General features: G+C 39.3%; 1 protein-coding gene across 2 annotated transcripts in view; it reads left to right on the plus strand.

Moving 5' to 3' along the window:
- Positions 1 to 20,711, plus strand: part of IKKbeta (inhibitor of nuclear factor kappa B kinase subunit beta) — a 234,497-nt gene that overhangs the window by 201,069 nt on the left and 12,717 nt on the right. For both annotated transcript variants that reach the window (XM_083134475.1, XM_083134474.1), the window contains exons 13-14: positions 5,631 to 5,789; positions 14,862 to 15,006. In XM_083134475.1, coding sequence (XP_082990601.1) covers positions 5,631 to 5,789; positions 14,862 to 15,006 — 304 coding nt within the window. The remainder of the gene's footprint in view (positions 1 to 5,630; positions 5,790 to 14,861; positions 15,007 to 20,711) is intronic.

Consider the following 20,711-nt stretch of genomic DNA (forward strand, 5'->3'; position numbering starts at 1 on the left):
TCTTCTTCTTCTATTTCAAGTTCCAATAATATCCCTCTTTCTTCATCTTGAATTTCTTTGGCAAAAATGTCAAGCTGCCTCTTCGTTCCCTTCCATATGCCAAAACAGTCGTCCACATATCTGCAAAACAGAATCATTTTGTCACCTCCCTTTTCTATCACTTTCTTTTCCCATTCATTCATAACCAATTCAGCCAATGCTGAATTCATTTTTGATATCCTCATTATTAGAACATAGTCTTTGTGCTCTCAGGAAAAAATTTAAAAATATGTTATCCATTGTTATACGCGAATGTTCTGATTTGGCGTGGATGTATTTTTCCCCCGCTAATTTTTTCCTATGGACTGATGTTTGAATTGTTGAGTCAGTTGTCTTAATTTGCAGATCAAGGAAAGAAATTACATTGTTATTCATGGGTTCGCAAGTGAATTTTATGCGACGATGTGATTCATTTAACAATTTAAATACGTCCATGATGGTGTTCTCATTTTTAGCAATAATTAGCACATCATCTACATATCTGATGTAGAGTTTGATATCCGCACCTATCGCATTAACGTCAAAGAAAAACTGTTTCCTTATGCTTGTAATAACCGTAAACTACAGGAAAATAAGAGACCTATAGGAATGCCAAGACAAAGATGGAAGGATAACGTTGAGATGGACCTAAAGGAAATTGGTAAGGATGGAAAAGATTGGATTGATCATGCCCAGGATAGGGGTATATGGAAAGTTTAAACCTTCGGGTTTAAAATGTCTAGAGAGAGAGAGAGTAACTTATAGATAAAAAATAAAAAAATGTATGTGTTGTGTTAGAATTCCTCTAGTACAGCCTGAGCCAATTTTAACACAGAGGAATTCTTCGCATAGATGTTCGCATGAAGCCTCCCTGATGGCAAGTGGTAACGTTATCGCCTTGTAATCAAGGGGTCCCGGATTCGATACCCGGTGGAGGCATATGGCACAGTGGTTCGGATCCCACCTTAAACTGTACGTCCAGTCCCCCACTTAACCTTTCTGTCGGGGAGGACTTCAAACAATAAATCAATCAATTAATCATACACTGAAGTGCCAAAAGTCATGGGATGGCAGGAGGGAACTAGTTCATGGCACTGTAATATCGCGGCAAACCAGTTGAACATCGCGAAGCAGTTGCAGTGTTGTCAGGTAGACTTCTGTGAGTGCAGTGAAACGTCTTGTACCATGGTGATGACAACCCAACAGGCATTAGCAGCATTTGAGCGGGAGATGATAGTTGGTGCTAGACAAACGGGGCATGCAATTTCGGAAGTCATCCAGAAACTGAACTTTTCTCGCTCCACAGTGACAAGGGTGGACCGTGAGTACCGCATTGGAGGCATTACGTCCCATCAGGCACAACGCAGTGGCAGCCCACAAGTGATGAATGACTGCGAACAGCGATGTCTGGGCAGACTCGTCCGGGCAAACAGACAAGCAGCAGTGCATGATCTGATAGCAGGAATCAATGCAGGACGTCCCAGGAACGTGTCTCAGAGGTCAGTGCATCGCACTCAGTGGTCTCCATGGGGTATCGGCGACGGCGATGCACATTTGCTCTGGAACATGTGCATTGGGCCTTAGAGGACTGGCAACGTGTCGCGTGGTCAGATGAGTCACGTTTCCAATTGGTACGTGTGGATGGTAGGGTCCGGGTGTGGTGGAGACCCCATGAAGCTATGGACCCAAGTTGTCAACAAGGCACTATGCAAGCTGGTGGTGGCTCCGTCATGGTTTGGGTCCTGTGGTCCTCGTGAACCAGAGAATGAATGCTCATCGCTTTGTTCAGCTGCTTGGTGACCATCTCCAACCCTTTATGGACTTCATGCACCTTGCAAACAATGGGATTTTTCAGGATGACAATGCACCATGTCATGTTTGATGAACATTCTGGCAACTTCCAACGCATGAATTGGCCTCCTAGATCGCATGGGCATGAACCCTATCGAGCACATGTGGGATGTCATCGAACGGACTATTCGTGCCCAGGATCCTCCACCTGCAACGATGACCGAATTGTGGACGGCAATTGAGACTGCATGGCTGCACATCCCTCCAGCGGACTACCAGCGACTTGTTGTGTCCTTGCCACGTCAAATTGCTTCACTTCGCCGTGCTTGAGGGGGTCCCACTCATTATTAGGTAGGTATCCCATGACTTTTGGCACTTCAGTGTAGATGTTAACAAAAAATGTGGCACATACAGTGCTTTAAGATTGCAGCCTCAGTTCCACACTTACATCTTGGATTGCATTCAGCAAACTAATGAGGCTTTGGCATCTGAACTCTCATCTACAGAGCATTCCGTGACATTCGCTACGAGACTCAGCGGCAAGCGGCCCTTGCGAGAGCGCTTGTCTTTCCCGGTGAATGGGTCTGCGACAGTCCCACGCTACAGTCTGTTTTGTTTTTTTCGCTCTCTTTCCCTTTCTGTTGACGTTGCAGACTGACACCAGTATAATCCTCCCTCTGAAGTTGTGTTGTTTCCGTGTGTTAAAGATTGTGGCTTAATATGGCACCACAAAAGTTTACATTACAACAAAGGATTTATCTTGTCGAGTGTTACTTCGGAAAGAGGAATTGTGGAGAACTGCGACGACGTTTTGTAATGAAATTTCCTGGTGTTCCCGTTCCACGTAGGACCACTATATTAAACCTTGTAAAAGAAAGTTTAGAATAACAGGGTCAGTTCTGAATAAAAGTGGAAAGAAAATGGGGAAATCTAAAAAAATAAAGTATACAAAGACAATCCGCATACCATCCGTGAGTTAAAAGAGAGTATTGTATGAGAAATCGGGAGAATTACAGTAGACGAACTTGCACGTGTAAATGCCAATTTCCTTCGGAGATGCCAGGAATGTGTTGCAGCAGAGGGACATCATTTTCAACACCTTCTGTAGTCAAGGTTAGCACACAATATCAAAACTGTAATTTTAATAGCCGACTCTAGCGACTGTTGCAGACTCCGTTCACCAGGAAAGACAATCACTGACGCCGGGTTGCTTGCTGCCGAGTCTCGTAGCCAGGGGTCCTTGGTTCGAATCACGGCCTGGTCATTATTGTTTTTGTGAGTGTCCCTTCATCAGTTTCTTCATATCATCACTCATCCTCATCTTCACGATTGACACCCAATTGTCAACCTCCACGTAAAACACCCTGGACTGCATTTTCAGGGTGACTACTCACCGGGAATTCCTTGTATTATGCTTGAATTATTGGCTCCCGATATATGCTTGAATTCTACATAAATTTTTCTCCATAAACGTGGAATATTGCAATCGTCTATTAATCCAAATCCCATTGAGTTTATACATTTTTATAAATGCCGTGAGGCAAGTGTTTCAAGGTTTACCTTTTATATTTATCGAGGAAGGAAAAGAGAGCTGTGTGGAAAATTAAACAGAATTCTCTCAATCTGTTTACTTCGTTAGTGTCCTTGGCAAAACCTTACACCCTTGTATATGCTTGTACCCTTGAATTTTTGTAAAGTTTGCCTTGAAAACAGGGAATTGTACTTGAATTCTATGGTCCTAGAGGGACCATCCTGATTTTGCACATTAGCGAAGCCCTGCCCTCTGGACTCACGACCAGTAGAATCCCCGGTGGGGCTTGTGTTGTCATCCCTATGTACTTCTGATTGTCCGTTCATCTTATTACCATCTTATTACCATCTTCGTGGTTAGCCAAAAGAAGCAGAGAAGTGAAGTAAAATAATTCAAATCAATCAATGTTGCAGGCACTTAAGGGCATGCGGTACATTTTCCACCAGGCTATTCCCTCCAAGTCAGTGTTGCCAACTTATCTCTTTTGGAACCAGATCTGGCTCTTTCATGCACTTGTTTGGCTCTGAACTGAGGTGTTCGGTCTCATGCCCCAATATGATGCCACATAGACGAACTTTTGCGATGAGTATATGAAATTTTGCACGTGGTGTGATATTGTTATATTGGCTGCATCCCCGTCCCCCCTCTTACTTCCCCAGCTACTTTTTATGGCACCGTGGATATGACATAATATTGTTCCTAATGGCACAGTGGTAGCTTTGTCGCCTTGCAATCAGGTGTCCCAGGTTCGATACCTGGTGGAGGCACATAGTGGTTCGATTCTCACTTTAAACTGTAGGTCCAGTCCTGATTAGCTTTACCATGCATAAAGTGGACTTTAAGCAACAAATCAATCAAATATAATATTGTTATCTTTACTTTTATTTCATACGACCATCGGTGGATTATTGAGATGGTTGATGCTGCAGGAAAACTAAGAATAAATTGTCATGACTTTAAAGTTAATAATAATAGCATCGCACCCACCCCTTTGACACTTACAATTATCCTAGGAGGCATTTTATCCAGTCTATGTAAATGTAGCCCCTTGAAAGCTGAAATTTAGTTCATTTATGTGCATAAGGTTTGGCAACACTGCCAGAATGGCTGTAGGAGGCAAGTAGAAATGCATTGTGCTTATGGGAGTACTATTTGATTTGTTCTCTTGGGAATATCAATCTTCTGATGGCATAAAAAATATATCAACGGAAAGATTTTGACCAGTGGAAAAGTCTAAACTTACATTTGATTAGCTACAGCTTGAAGTTGAAGTTGTTGAGTTTTATTTCTCTATAAGAAATACATTCAATTCTGAAAATACTTACTCATCATATTTTACAAGTATCTTGTCTAGCATCCGGGCAAGCTATTTTTGTAACATGTCCAGGCAAGCAGTGTCTGTCGGACACTGCATTGTTTTAAATGAATTTGCCCTTCTAATGCGAGATTTTTATGTTTCATTGTATTGGAAACAAGCGAGTGACATGATATTGAACCTAATCATCATTGTTATGTCCATAATTCTTGTATTCATCATCATCATTCATCGTAATTGCATGATGATGTATTTTTGCAGCATAGTATATGAAACATGTCAGGCCGGAAGGTAGTGTGAGGAAATAGTTTTATTTGCTCATATATTTTTATTTTTTTCTATTTCAGCGTTAATAATATTTTTATGCGATGTCTTATTAAATACTTTATTTTTTATTAAACATTTGTTAATACATATTCAAGTAGACTTCTTTACATATCAATTGTACACTGTGTCCGACAGACACTGCTTGCCCGTTTACGTAAATGAAATGGAAAATATTTTTTTAAACCTGACCTTCAAATATTGTGAAATGAGAAAAAAAAGAGAAAGAAACAAAGTAAAAAAATATCATGTTCGCAGGAAGTATCGTTTGGAGTATGTGACCAGAAATATAAGCAACAGTGTCAGATAGACACTGGTTGCCCGGTTAAGGGTTAATAGTCGACATAAAAAAACACTTCCACTTGCAACATGGGGAGAAATTCATACCCTTGCATTCGCCCAGCTTTTTTTTTTTTTTTTAGTAGCATTGCCCATTCCGACGATACTGAAGTAAATGCACACATGGTACGTAACTAACTCCTCTCCTTAAGCATGTTTCTTGTGCTTGTAACAGCTATAAGCTAGAAGAAAGCTTCTACAATGGAAGCAATACATACATACACATAAGAAGAATCATGTCTAGAATGCTTAACAAAAATAAATTATACAGCAAGGTGTCACTTTGTTTCAAAATTTCTGTACTTTTTGTAGGTTGGAATGTGGGCTGAAAGCTTACGAGGCCTTGCGCAGACGTCCGAAAGAGGAACGATACCAGAAGAGTGATAATGTGGAAATGGTGAAGGTCGTTTACAACTGCCTGAAGCAACGTGATAGGCTACAGAGAGACGATGCCTTTAATAAGCATTTGGAGTAAGTATTTGAGTTATGCACTAGCTACATTATCATCATCATTTCATCAACTAGAATGAAAGTAGGTGTAGGGTCTGGTGCGGGACACACCCAGCTTCTACCAAAACTAAATGCTAAGAGCTGTTAACCTGGCAGTCCTAACCTAACAATTCCACTTAGGTCTAATAATACACATGTGGTTAGTTTAGGAGGGCCAAATTTAGAGTTCTTAGCATTTAGTTTTTGGATTTGGTGGAAACTACGAGGGTGAATCAAATATGAACGAGCCTTGATTGGCTAAGGGTCGGAGTGGGTATCAGGGTGTGATTGGGCATGTGAGGCCGGTAGGTGGGGCTGTCGTGAGTCAGGAACCAGAACAGTCGGCGTGTCGCATGCTTCGTTTAGTAGCTCTCACGATGAGTGAGCAGAGTGTGCCAGTGTCTGTTGCGCACAGCAAAATCATCAAGTTCCTCACCCAGGAAAACGTCAAACCGGCCGAAATTTACCGGAGACTGCAGGCCCAGTTTGGGAATGGTACCCTCTTGTAGGCAACAGTGAAGGTGTGGTGTAAGGAATTCCAGCAAGACCGTGAACGTGTTGCATATGAAGTGCACCCCCGTCGTCCTTGCACCAGTGTGATGAATGACAACATGGCTCGTGCTCGTGAGCTTGTCGAACAGGATCGCCGAGTCACTGTGAAGCAAATTGCGGCAGAACTTGGTGTGAGCTATGGAAGTGTCCAATCAATCATCACAAAGCACTTGGGCTTCCGCAAAATCACAGCTCGGTGGGTTCCCAAGCTGCTGAATGTTGCTCAAAAAGATGACAGAGTTCGCATTGCTCGCCAGCTTCACACTCGTTTTGCCGTGGAAGGGGAAGTGTTTTTGCATCGCATCGTTGCCTGTGACGAGACATGGGTGCATCATTACACCCCAGCATCCAAGCGTGCCAGCATGGAATGGAGGAGGAAAGGTGAAGGAAACCCCGTGAAGGCCAAAGTTCGGTTGTCTGCAGGGAAGGTGTTGGCCACGGTGTTTTGGGACTGGAGGGGGGGTCCTACTGGTGGATTTCTTACACGAACGTAGGACCATCAACGCACCCTACAACTGCAGCCTCCTGGATCAAGTTAAGGTGCAGTATCGACGCAAACGACGAGGCTGTCCCATACGCCAGGTCTTGTTCCTCCACGACAATGCCAGACCCCATACAGCAGGTGTTACACAGCAAAAACTGGTGGAAATGCACTGGGAACCACTTCCGCATCCACCGTACAGCTCAGACCTTTCACCATGTGATTTTCACCTGTTCGGACCTCTCAAAGAAGCACTTGTGGGCGAGCGATTTGCGATTTACTTCTATAAAAGGAAATGACATACATTTTTCTTTATGGCAATTAGAAATTAAACTTTGTTATCTTCCTACGTGTGGTTTATCTTCTCAATTTCAAATAAAATTCTAAATTCTGTAAAAAAGATTCAAGATATTAACTCATTTCCACCACAGTAAAACATTCAGAAACAATAAAGAAAAATGTTAGAAAAATACTCATAAGTCCAGAGCCATCTATTGTTCACCATAGCAAACCATATCCCAACATAGTAGCGATTTTTTTAAAACCTATTTTATTTCAAATTATTCAATAATAAGTTAAAATCAGACAATATTGTAAAAACTATTCAAATTTGTTAATATAAAACTTTGTGGAAATTATGTCAACTTGTATTCGATTCTGGAAAGAAAAAATATCAATAAAGAATGAGGTGGGAAATTATCGTGACCACTACTGAAATAAGATGGCTGAAGCCTGAAATCGAAAAATTGTAAGTAGTTTCTTATTTCTTTATCCCAGGTTGCGTTTGTGTTTTACCGAAGCAATGTGATGTGTAATATTTGTATATTATGCCTAGAGTGCTTGAAAAACGTCATATAGAGACGTTACGTTAAGTTGCGTAGCTCAGTTCTTTAGACATGAAAATACAAGACACACTTTCATATTTCTTACAATTTATTCATCAAAGCGTATACATAGAGCATTTCTAAGTTCTTTCCCTAAACTAGCTAAGTCTAATATCTGTAGGAGACTATCCATGATTTAGTCTAAGTTAGTAAAAAGATGTGCATTACCTTACTCAGAGATATGGCTGGAGAAATCCGGCATCGAGCAGCAATTCCCCTGGACTGGGATGCTGTTCCATATTTGGGGGGGGGGGGGTTATAGCAAAGTGTCTTCCTGTCCCTTTGCTTACCAGTGACCTTTCAAAGTTATTCCAATCTCAGTGGCTCTTTATACATAAGTCCATTTCCTCAAATTTGCTCATTATGGGTAATCGTCAGATTCCCATATTTGGTCCTAGATCAATTATCCATATTTGGGAAATCACAAGATCACTGTTTTCCTTGTTTTCAGAGAACCTTGAAGTTGTTTACTACTTTTGAAATAGTTCACCCTTTTATGGGTTAGCCACTTCTGCTTATTCCAGTCTTGCAGTAGCGTACGCAGGATTTCATCAAGGGGGGTGTTATTTCTAAAACTTTTTTCCAAATTCACATTACCATTGTTTTATTATACTTTAATTAAATAATAATCACAATTAATTAATAATACTTATAATTAATTAATAATAGTTATAATTAATTAATTAGCTGAATTAATACTAATAATACTACTAATACCACACACACACACACACACTACTACTACTACTACTATTAAGTAGTAGAGATCTACATAAATATAGTATTTATGAAAACAATAGAACAAAATTACTTTCTAGTCATTCGATTTTTATCAAATCCTGGGAGCATTTTTTTGTTTCTTTGTTACGATATAATTGTCTGGTCAACGATGCGAGACATTTCAAGGGTGAAGAAGATCCATAAATACAAGAAAATATATTAAAATAAATTGAAATAATCAAAGTATGGAACTCATCCAAGGAGCTGCGGTGATCTGGTCAGTAGAGCGTCTGACAAGTGACAATCACGCGGGAGATCCGGATTCGATTCCCGGAATTGGTTGGAATTTTTCCGGCTTCTTCCCCGCATAAATGTCCCCGATAATTCACACCTGGATTGTCTCCCTGTTCTTACCAATAAAATATTTTACAATAGTTAAGCTTATTGTCGTTTGAATAATTGTCTAGTCAAGAAGGTGAGACATTTTAAAGAGAGACATTCAAACGAGCTGCGGTAAACAATACAATGGGAAGGCGAATTGGTGACTGTATTCTTCTCCGCCTAGCCTTTGTCTATACATTAGCCTCTTACAACTTACCAATAACTTTATTTAGTTAATTCTCATTGTTCACACACAAAAAAAATACATGTTCATTGAACACTGGCGTGCGTAGAGGGATGGCCGATGGTGTTCTAGCCCTTACCGAAATTTTGATAAAATCAGAATTTTCAAATAAAAATCCGTTAAGAACTTTAAAAAGTCAAAATGTGTAAATGCGAAACCTCTTTTAAAGTGAATCCCGATTACCATTTTTGTCTTTGAATACAATGTTAATAGACTGAAAAGCTCCAAAAATACGAAATATTTTATTATGCATCCTGCCCTCCAAATCGAAGCCATTTGCTATCCACATTTACTATTCCAGCACCTCCCGAAAAAAAAAAAATCCTGCGTACGCCAGTGTGTTGAACATTGTTGAAACTGAGATACAAAACAACTTTTTTCTCTTTTAAATCATATTTACCCTAACCTAACCTCATAAACTCGTGGTTATTTTCAAGGCATCACTCTGAAAGACGCGTGTGTTTGGAATGCTGTGCTTTTCTCCATGCCGCATGGAAATAATAATTCAAAGTATTATAATTATATTATTATTATTATTATTATTATTATTGATAGTAGTAGTAGAAGTAGTAATAGTAATATTATTGTCCCAGATCTTTGACTGTGAAAAATTGGCCATTTACTTTTTTTCCTCAGCATTTTTCATAATATTTCACAAGCTCAAGGGGGGGGTTTAAACCCCGTAACCCCCCCCCCCTTGCGTACGCCACTGCAGTCTTGGCCTTTGGCCAATGAATTGGACTTATCCCTTTTCCATGCTGCTGGTTCACAAAGAGACAGAGACTGTATGCTTTAGTGTTGCATGCTGATATGGGTAAAATAAAGTATATTCCAGTATTGTTGAGATTAGCTCAAAGTCAATACCCATGAGCTCAAATATTTTAATAAAGATAAAGCTATTCTATTAATTAGTCCGTTGTAAAGGATGGTTGTAAAATCCATGCGTTACAGTATTCTATTCCTTTTTAGATTCATACCCTGAAAACAGGAAAATGTCAACGAATTATACAGCGCATCCACAAAGTCCTGCTACCATTAGAATGAAACATAGCTCCTTAACTATATGAGATGAAGAATGCGGTTTTTTGGAAAGTGTTCTACAGCTCTCAAAGTTTTAATAAGTAGTGGTATTTTATTATTATTATTATTATTTATTGTTTTTTTTGTTTGTTTTTTTGTTGATGCTGCTATGCTGCAGCGTGTATGGATGGAGATCGAATATTGTCTCAACATTCTGAGGGCAACTAACGGGGTGCATGTGGAAGTGTTGTAATTGTAAATAAAACTTTGAGAGCTGTAGTCTCATATAGTTTAGGAGTTAAGTTTCATTGTAACGGTACCAGGACTTTGTGGTCACGCTGTATAACTGACATGATTTTGCATATGTTTTATGTTACATATTTTTGCCAGGATATTACATATTTTACATATTTGCTCGTCTACTTTACATAAAACAACATATTTCGGTAATTTTTTCTTATCTTGATCCTTTTTCCTATATTTTCGAGCTCTGAAACATGTTCTTCTTAGAAGTGTAGAGTGACTAGTCATGTGAGGTTGTGTTATATTATGGATATCTTAGTGTAGCTTGAGAAAGTTCTGGGAAACCAGAACAAAATTTCGCAGATAAAATAAAATAAGATCCACTAAAAATAACCGTGTTAGATTATTTTGCATCTCTGAAACATGATGTAGAAAATTTGGAGCTCGTGTGATGTCATATGTTCTAATCAATGAGATGCATAGTTCTTACCGTCACCTAAAATTGACTGCCAAGACTAGATGAAGACAAAAAAGAATGTGGGAACTGTTATTTATCGAAAGATTCTAGAGTTTCTCTCCTCTCCCCTTTCTGCTTTCATATTTTCGTTTCGCTCTTAGGTTTAGGCAAAGACCTAGAAACTTGGCATCGGTGGACAAGAAAACTACTTCCCTGTACATAGCAAGTTTACACAATATGTTCCCTTGTACAAAAGTTGCTATGTATTTTCATTTTATTGTTCTTTCTGTAGATGCTTTTTTTTTACAATTTGTTTCGAAAATTACAAAGAGCTCTCTTTGCCTCAATGCAGTGGAAAATTTCTTAAATATGTACACATTGCTGCGCTTTTTTGAGTTTATAAATTTGAAACAAATTTTAATTTGAACAACTCCTGTCCTTAAAATTATGTTGAATACCTTCAAATAGAATATAATATCTACCAAATTCTTGAAATGGCTTGAATACTCTATTATTATTAATATTACATATTCTTTGATACTACATATCTAGCTACATATCCTTTTGATAATAGGGCCTCCCCGATGGCACAGTGGTAGCGTCGTCGCCTTGTAATCAAGGGGTCCCGGGTTCGATACCCGGTGGAGGCACATAGTGTTTCGGATTCCACTTTAAACTGTAGGTCCAGTCCTGATTAGCCTTACTGTGCATAAAGTGGACTTAAAACACTAAATCAACCAACCAACCTTTTGATAATACATACAGGGAGGTTATTTCAGTCGTTCACCGTCAGACGGTCGGCCGTCGAGCGCCCCGTTCATGCAACAGTTCCCGGCAAATTGACTTACAGGAAGTCCGTAACAGAAACCGCTTGCTTTGTAATGTTTCCACTTTTCACAATTACAGTTACAATTACAATTGAAATAAGCACGTACCTTATCGCAAGGATGCTGGAAAAGGTGTCCTCCCAAATACAAATATTTCTGGCACCTTATTTCTGACATCTAATCCTAGATTAGACATCGCTACTTTATCCTCAGTTTTTCGCGACAGCGCCGGCAGCTTATCGGGGGTCGGGGAGTTGTCAGCCGCGAGAAGGCGCTTCATACTGAACGAACCCAACACCTGTCGCCAGTGATGCCAACCGTAGGGACATGTCCCTACGTATAGGAGACTTTTACTATATTTCGCCCGCGTAGGGACAGATTTTACCAAATAAGGGCAAACTTAGGGACTTTTTTCAATCTTGAAAAAACAACATTTTATTGTGCAAAGGTGCAAAGCTTCCTCGCCAGTCAGTTGCACTTTCTTCGTGCTCGGTTTGGAATGAATGGATTAGTTTATCTGGATACTTTAGCGAGGAGGAGAACAAAGAATTAACCAACAAATCTCCATCAGAATTTTGAAACATGTTATCGGTTACCAAGAACTTTCAAGGCAAGTTCATTTTTGAAAACATTTCCACTCTCGCGAAAATAGTGCTAACATTGCCACATTCTAACGCGGAAACGGAAAGAATATTTTCAATGTTAAGTGATACAGAAACAAAAAAAGATAAATAAAATGGGATCAGAATTGTTGAAGACTGCAGGAAATACAGCATCACCAACCAATATCTATCTCTTCACAGCAGCGGCATGTATGACTTCAAATAACATAATCAACAGTAAATGACTCAACGTTATTCATTAGGGGTGTGCGGGATCCCGAAAAGTCAGGACCGGGATCGGGAAAAAATTTCCCGTCCCGATCCAAACTTTTCGGGATCCCAAACAGTGGGGAAATACCGAATGGTCACTTTAAAAAGTCGTTAATTCTCGACGTTTTCTGCATTGTAAGTTTCTGGAACTTATCGGAAATTGTAAGTTTTTATTCTAGAAATGCAAAAACAATCACTTAAAGTGAAAAGCAAATTTTTTCGTCCCGAATGTCGGGATTTACAAAAATTCCCGTCCAGACCCAAAAAATTCTGTCCCGCACACCATTATTATTCATTAAGGCAAGAATTTACAATACCGGACCATTCTGTAATTTCTATGCTACGTCTTATACTCACGAAATAATTAGTCGTGATGATTTATCTCAAGTTAACATGTTGGGGTGAGGTAAAAAAAAATATTCATTAACGTGAAGAAGTTGTAAAATAAGCTTTTCAATTCTCGCAATGATTCTCCGTATACAAGTATGGTAGCCATATTTGTTGATATGAACAATTGACGACGTTGGCAATTAGTTACGCTGTCTACAGCGTTGCCACACTGTTGATTTCATACTTGGAGAGCATGGATCGTGTAAGAATGGCGGAAGAGAACAGTAAAAATGTTGTAAATGTTGTACAGATTGTTAGGTGGAGTGTGCAGGAGGATGGCCGTGGGCTAATTAATAAACTTATGGATTTCGGTATATTGCCCAAAGAAGTTGCTTACATGTGACAGCGACAATCACGATGTAGAAGAACATGTGGAGTGTGGACTGATTTGATTACAGGTAAGTTTGGCAATAGTGCATCGATCGTAAAAGTGCAGGATACGAAAATGGCGTCTTCGATGATGAACGTTTGCCGTTAAAGTGCTACGAAAATAAGATTTTTTATCGGTTCGTAATCACAATTAAATCAAAACTATTCACGTATAGCCCCACTGACCATTCTAGGTAAGTTTAGGTTAAGTTAGGTTAGGCAAACATAGTTAAAATTTGGGGTCGAAAAACCATGCACGGGTAGCCCCACAAACCATTGACGAATAGCCCCACGAACCATTCAGGTAAGGTTAGGTTAGGATAGGATAGGCAAACATAGTTAAAATTTGGGGTCGTAGTAATATCAGGAATGTATATTTCGTTTTTTAAGTATTGGAAACACAAAATCTTCCGGTAAATAATGAGCAATCGTGCCGATCGCGGACCACTCAATTTCACTTATTTTGCAATTTCTACAGGTGACCCCCAAATTTTAACTTCAAATTCGTGATTATAGGAGGCCTCAATTAGTGAGTATGCGAAATATTACAAAAATCGGGGAGGGGTCCTGTATTGTAAATTCGCTCCTCCATTAATTGTGTAAGCACCGAGCAGAAAGATTTCGTAAGTAAATGTGTATATTTTATCTTCTGTTTTGCATGCTCATGAGGTGTTGTTTTTTTCAGTCGCTTTACTTGGCTTTACGTGTTTGTAGGGACATTGCCGAAAAATGGTTAGCAACACTATCGGCTATCAGACGTAGTGAGTGTACCGTACCCTCATGCACACTTCAGTTTGCGTTTATCAGTACGCGTGTTTTTTATACTGTTTTATTGAGTTAGTGCTATTCAGTGCTAGTGTTTTATTGTGTGTTAATTGTTATTCATTCATTAGTTATGCCACTAAACAAATATAGTCTTGAACAAAGAGTTTTTAAGTACGATAATTACGTGAAAACGAATTCTTGCAGAAAAGTGGTCAGGCAATTACGACAGACAGGATCTCTTGAACCTAAGAAACGTGTTGTATTGCTGTTGAAGGAGGTCATTTTCAACATCTCTTATAACACAGGAGGTTAGTGATCATCATTATTATTATTACTATTAAATATCATTTTAAGCTTTCGGTTTGCTTTATGCGCCGGGATGCTGTCTTCTATTTCTGTCAAACTGAGGATAATGTCAGAAATAAGGTGCCGGAAATATTTGTATTTGGGAAGACACCTTTTCCAGCATCCTTGAGACAAGGTACGTGCTTATTTCAATTGTAATTGTAACTGTAATTGTGAAAAGTGGAAACATTACAAAGCAAGCGGTTTCTGTTACGGACTTCCTGTAAGTCAATTTGCCGGGAACTGTTGCATGAACGGGGCGCTCGACGGCCGACGGTCTGACGGTGAACGACTGAAATAACCTCCCTGTATTTAGGTACATATTTTATCAATTATTGTTATATATTTATGTACATATTTTGTACTTTGATATTACATAAAAATCTGGGCTCTAGTGATAACCAATTGCTTGTAATATTATTAATGTATGTATTAATGATTTATAAATCATTTTTGTTTGTGAAAAGTGTTAGAGACATTTCAATAGTGAATCTTTGCTTGTAGGAATTTAGTGAGGTGCCAAACAGAAATAGAGGTCCTGGTGAACCCTGTTAGCTTGCTGCTGCAGCAGATTGCAAAAACAAAGACTGAACTACAGAATGCACAGTTGGCACGCCAGAACAGTATCTGGTACCTCCTTAGTATTGCGGTAAGGATTAATTTTGTTTTTAATACAATTTGTTGTGTAGTTAATACAGGTTCTTTCGAAATAAAATAATTTCAGATTATTCTGAACATTTTCTGAAAGTTTGAAGTAAAATATGCAAATGATTAAGAAAATAGGGGGTGTTGAAAAAGTCTGGTTACGGAGGAAAGCAAATATGTATGTGATTGACATGTAATGGTTTTAGTTACAGTTGTTGGCAAGATTTAACGTCTCATGTATGTCTCTTGTATGTATAGTTTACTTACACACATCCCCTACTCCCTATATACATGTTTCCATTACCAATCCATCAACAACTGCTCCTGGTTGCCTTTTGCCCCAGAACAGAGAAATGCACTGAACAGGACTTCACTCTACGAGCGCACTATTTAGCATAGCGCTAACCCAACCTGCCCCTGCAGTTTATCACATATGGCACTCACTCTCTGTGCATCTCGATGCATCCATCTGGCTCGGTAAAAAACTCCCTCAATCCATCCAGCCTTGTACCGGAGTATCTGAGAGAGTCAACAACTGTCTGAGTATCTTCGAGCCTGAGAGACCGTAACAAGTCTGAAACCGGTATATATACCTCCGACAAACTGGCCCACCCCCAACCACTGGGGCAAGGCCCTATTATTACTTTTCAAACAGGAAAACAACCATTTGCTTCCCCAGCTACCGGGCAAAAAGAAACCTAGGCAAAAGCATTTACAAATATCCAAACTTTTATATAAATATTTCCATTTTCCAGCTGTGTGCGTTAAAAACCACACAGCACAGTAATATGCGCACCATCTGTTTGAATGCATGCTTTAATTCAACACTCTCGGTTGCATAAGACGTCTGCTAGTATGGATTTGGGATGTAGCGCCTGTGATCTTTTCATTGAAGTTGTCCAGGTTGTAAGTATGCATGACAGCCTTCGTGTGTTGCCACAAGCAAAAATATAGAGGTGTTAGGTCTGGCTACTGTGGTACCTATGTAACGACTTTTATTCTCACGTAGTCTGTTAATTGAGCAGCTCGGGAGCAAAACTTTATAACCCACAAGAGTATGAATCAGAAAAATGCAGCTGGAAGCTTGTCCATTACGTCGTGACTTATGGGTTACCCAGATGTTCCCATGAGTTTCTGGCTATCAGCGGCCACTGAAGGAACTTCATTCACTATTGTGCGGCAACTGAATCCAATGTCAACTCAATTTTGAACAGAGTGTTGGTTGTCAAGTTTACTCCCGAGGCACTCAATTGAAAGTGTCGAGACACAGTTTTGCATTCATTCACTGGCAACAATATGGACATCTCACTACTCTCTTCTCCCTTCCTATTTGCTTAGCCTCATCCCACTCTATGGCATGTCCTGTTTCTCTCGTGTGTTTAAATATCACATTTCTCTCTCTCTTAAGTCGTACATCATCCCTATGTTGTTTCAACCTGTCTTTCAGCCTCTTTTTCGTTTCTCCTATGTACACACTCTGACATTCTTTACATTTCACTTCGTAGATAATCCCTTCCTCTTTCTCTTCTCTGTTTTCCTTTTTCTTGTTAGCATTCTTCGCTATTCCTAAGATGCTTCTCCCTCCCTTCCTGTAAGTTTTAATTCCCGCTTTCCTAAGCACTTTGCATATCTTTTCTGTGGTCTTCCCCATACTCCTTATTCCAAACCATCTCTCTTTTTCTTTCTCTTCCAATTCTCCCCTGCCCCTTTTCTTCCTTCTTCTGTTTATGTCCAGTCTAACCTGCTTCTCATAGCCATTATTTTCCAGCTGTGTTCATAGTCTATTTATTTTGCCTTCTTTTTCACATTCTTTTGTGCATATTTTCTTTATTCTGTCCTCCATATTCTTTATAAAATTTATTTTTGTCACCTCACTTACATCACTTCTTTTGTGGCAGAATACCCCTGCTGCACACTTCTTCTGATTATTTTCCTGTAGTTTACGGTTATTACAAGCATAAGAAAACAGTTTTTTCTTTGTGACGTTTCAGGAGAACACACGCTCCTTTCATCAGACATTTATTTTCATTTTGACTAAAGATACAGTTATAACAATGGTTAGTAATTTTTAAACAAAAAGAATCTGTTATATAATGGATGTTGTCAATGTTACATTGTTGTAATATAGCAACTTAACTGTGAAAAAAGCAGTCTATTTTATTTTTATTTTAGATTTTTTTTTTTTTTTTTTTTTTAATTATGAATCCCAAATATCATCAGGTAATTCAAATTCATCATTGTTTTCACAAAGTCTCTTGATGTTTTCTGTTACATTAAATTTTAAAGATGGTGGCTTACTCCATTTGTGAAAAAGAAAACTCCACACTGGATCTATGTTACCATTTTCATTATTTAATTTATTCCAGTGTTCTTCTGCAATGAACGAGGCTTCCCAGACATTCAACTCTGTGTTTCCCGTTAATCTTTTTAAAACCCTTCTCTTTTTAATCAAATGCTTCTCTTCGATGATATGAGTTGACAAACCTGTTCTTGGGTTTAGATTTATAATGTCCAAATCATGTTCGTGCCATCTTATTGCCATTTTTCTTGCTGTTTGTCCCACATAATCTTTTGAACATGAACAACTTATATTATATATTCCTGTGGTTTCCACATCTGGTAGCGAGTTTCTCATTTTGAATTCATTAAATGTACATTCCAAACTTCTTGGTGATTTAAAAACAATTTTGAATTGTTGCATGTTATAACATTCTTGTCACAAAGAAAAAACTGTTTTCTTATGCTTGTAATAACCGTAAACTACAGGAAAATAATTCTATCATGCAAGCAATGCGTACATACAAGAAAAACTTCTTCTGATGCCAAGCGGTTTCAATTTCTTGTCCTCTCTTCCTTTTCATCAATATATCTATGTAGCTTAACTTGTCTTCTTCTTCTATTTCAAGTTCCAATAATATCCCTCTTTCTTCATCTTGTATTTCTTTGTCAAAAATGTCGAGCTGCCTCTTCGTTCCCTTCCATATGCCAAAACAATCGTCCACATATGTGCAAAACAGAATTATTTTGTCACCTCCTTTTTCTATCACTTTCTTTTCCCATTCATTCATAACCAATTCAGCCAATGCTGGGCTTAGGCTAGAACCTATATTCAGTCTTTCACTCATTAACATTATTTTATCTCCCATTATACTGTAACTGTTATTCCAAATGGTTTCCAGGTCCTTCACTACCCTTTCACTAGACAAGAAGAAGACACAATGAACTGGAATGGGGGGGCTGAAGTTAAACAAAGAATGGAAGAAGGGGTTAGAAAGAGTGGAAAGGACAAGAGAGAAAGAGGAGAGGAGAAGGAAGAAAAATGAAGGAAAAAGAGCGTGAGATAAAAAGTCCAACCACATTCTATATGTTTAGCCTTTTAGGTGAAACTACAGTTGACAAGGGAAAGCCACCTGCTAGAAAGTTCCAGAACAACTTTCTAATAGTCTGGAGGGAGTAATGTTTGTGTGTATATATAATGCCCTGTTTTTGTATCTTGTTACATTTGTACTTGAGTCTGAAGAAGACCTTGCTAGAAGGTTGAAACATTATGTTTAGTTTATGTTTTTAATATAATAAATTACTGCCTCGGTCAGCATATTTAGTTTTTCATAATCATGGAAACGAGGCTTAATGGTGTTATACAATGCGTTCTTTTCGATCTTCAGCCGAGAGATCGGGAGAAGCATGGCAGACGGCACTGACTGAGATGCCGACATTTGCGGCCTGTAATGCCCGCTTATTTTTATGGACATATGCAGACATTTATATAAATATTGCAAAACGAGCACTAACCTGTGTTATAACATGCAAAAGTTCTTCTGTAATTCATCCAAGTTCTGCCCTTATATACACAAATAAATACGCTTTAGAAACGATGTTAAGAACCACAGATAATAAAACATTTTAGTCATAGTTTTGACCAGTAACGTCCTGCTTAAGTTTATATCCTTGAAAGAGTTTTGTGTCGATGGGGATCGTTTGGAGGTTTCAAATGTGCAACACTGTATCAAGATTACGCTGCAGACGAAACCGTTAAAAGTCAATGGTTTTCGTGAGCTTTCTTGCAATCCGAAATCTCCGAGCTCGAGTTTGTTGTTCCTTCGTGACTAAATGAAGACAGAACTGTGAATATAGTGGCGAGCAGATGTTAATTTCGTACTGTGCGCAAGTGTGTTATTCTTGGTTACTTGCCGTTACTTGTTTGTGTTATTGCAGCGTGTATGTGTGTTGTGTCAGTGAGACGATTGGAATGCCAGCCGCAAGGTTCACGTTACGAGGGAGGGGGGCTGATAAGTTCTCGGCCCGACCTAGAAGGACTTTAGCTACAGGCACGAAAGTTTCAGGCCATGCAACATATTCTCCCCGAAGGTCTACACACGGCACTTTGTTGCTCCAACTTCTCTAACCCCTCAAAAAAAAATTCTCCTGGTCTGCAAAAAACTGTTCGGCAGCTGCTTTAACCTCGTTATAACTTCTAAATTTCAGTCTAGGGAAGAGATAATAATCAGGGGGTGCAAGGTCTGGTGAGTAAGGTGGGTGGTCAATGCACTGAAACCCTAGGTCCTTTAGAAAATCCATTGTTCTTCCAGAGCCTTGTGAACGGGAGCATTGTCCTGCAGAATTAACACACTTCTTCTCAATTTTCCCCGGCGCTTTTCTTTAATAGCATCCTTTAACTTAGCCAGAAGACTGCAGTAATACTCTGATGTTATGGTTTGTCCCTTTGGAAGGTAGTCTGATAACAAAACACCATCCTTATTCCAGAATATTGAGGCAAGCAGATCTGCGGACCTCTGTGCTTTGAATTTCTTTGGCCTGGGAGATCCTGAGTGGCGCCACTCGCATGATTGCTGTTTGGTCTCAGGATCGAAGTAGTGGAACCAACTTTCATTCTGGGTAACAAGCCGATTAAAAAAATCGTCCTTGGAGTTCGCAAAACACCTGAGAAGATGCCACATGTTTGCGTTTCTCATCTGCGTTCAAACGTTTGGGCACCCATTTCGCAGAAAGCTTGTGCATGTCCAATTCATCATGGATTATTGACCAGACACATTCTTTGGATATGTGCAAGGTCTCAGCTATCGCTTGAAGTCAAGTTCATCTGTTACTCAAAATCAGGTCATGAACCTCATCCACTTTTTCCAGAGTTGACACTGACACTGGCCTCCCACACCTTTCACCATCTTCTGTGGAAAAATCACCATGCTTAAAGTTTGAGCACCATTTCTTCACAGTGGAGTGTGAAGGGCAATGTACACCCAATGTGTCTAGCATGCAACCATGGATTTCCTTCAGCGACTTGTTACAGGAAGAAGAACTTCATGACACCTCGCAACTCCTCCTTGGTAAATTCCACATTTGGCTGTGCCGTGCTTCAATCAATTGCCTGTAAAGGAAAAACCGTTAGGGATACGATCATCCCAGCTGGCACTTAAACTTCCAAAACATCAATGGTTCAAATGCAATGCATGATTTTAGGATGACATGTGCGGAAGGGGGTCAGGCCGAGAACTTATCAGCTTCCCCTCGTAGAACAAAGAATTTTTATGTATGACACTTACGTGAAAACAGACTCGTGTCGAGACGTGTGTAGGCAATTTGTACAGAAATTCCCAGGCGTTTCACCTCCACATGGAGATACGGTTAGACATCTTGTCCTTAAATTACGAGAAACTGGATCGTTAAATTTTAAAACACCTAAGCAGAAAC

This window comes from Lepisma saccharinum, chromosome 13 (genome assembly GCF_977018435.1).
Source record: "Lepisma saccharinum chromosome 13, izLepSacc3.1, whole genome shotgun sequence".
Taxonomy (NCBI): domain Eukaryota; kingdom Metazoa; phylum Arthropoda; class Insecta; order Zygentoma; family Lepismatidae; genus Lepisma; species Lepisma saccharinum.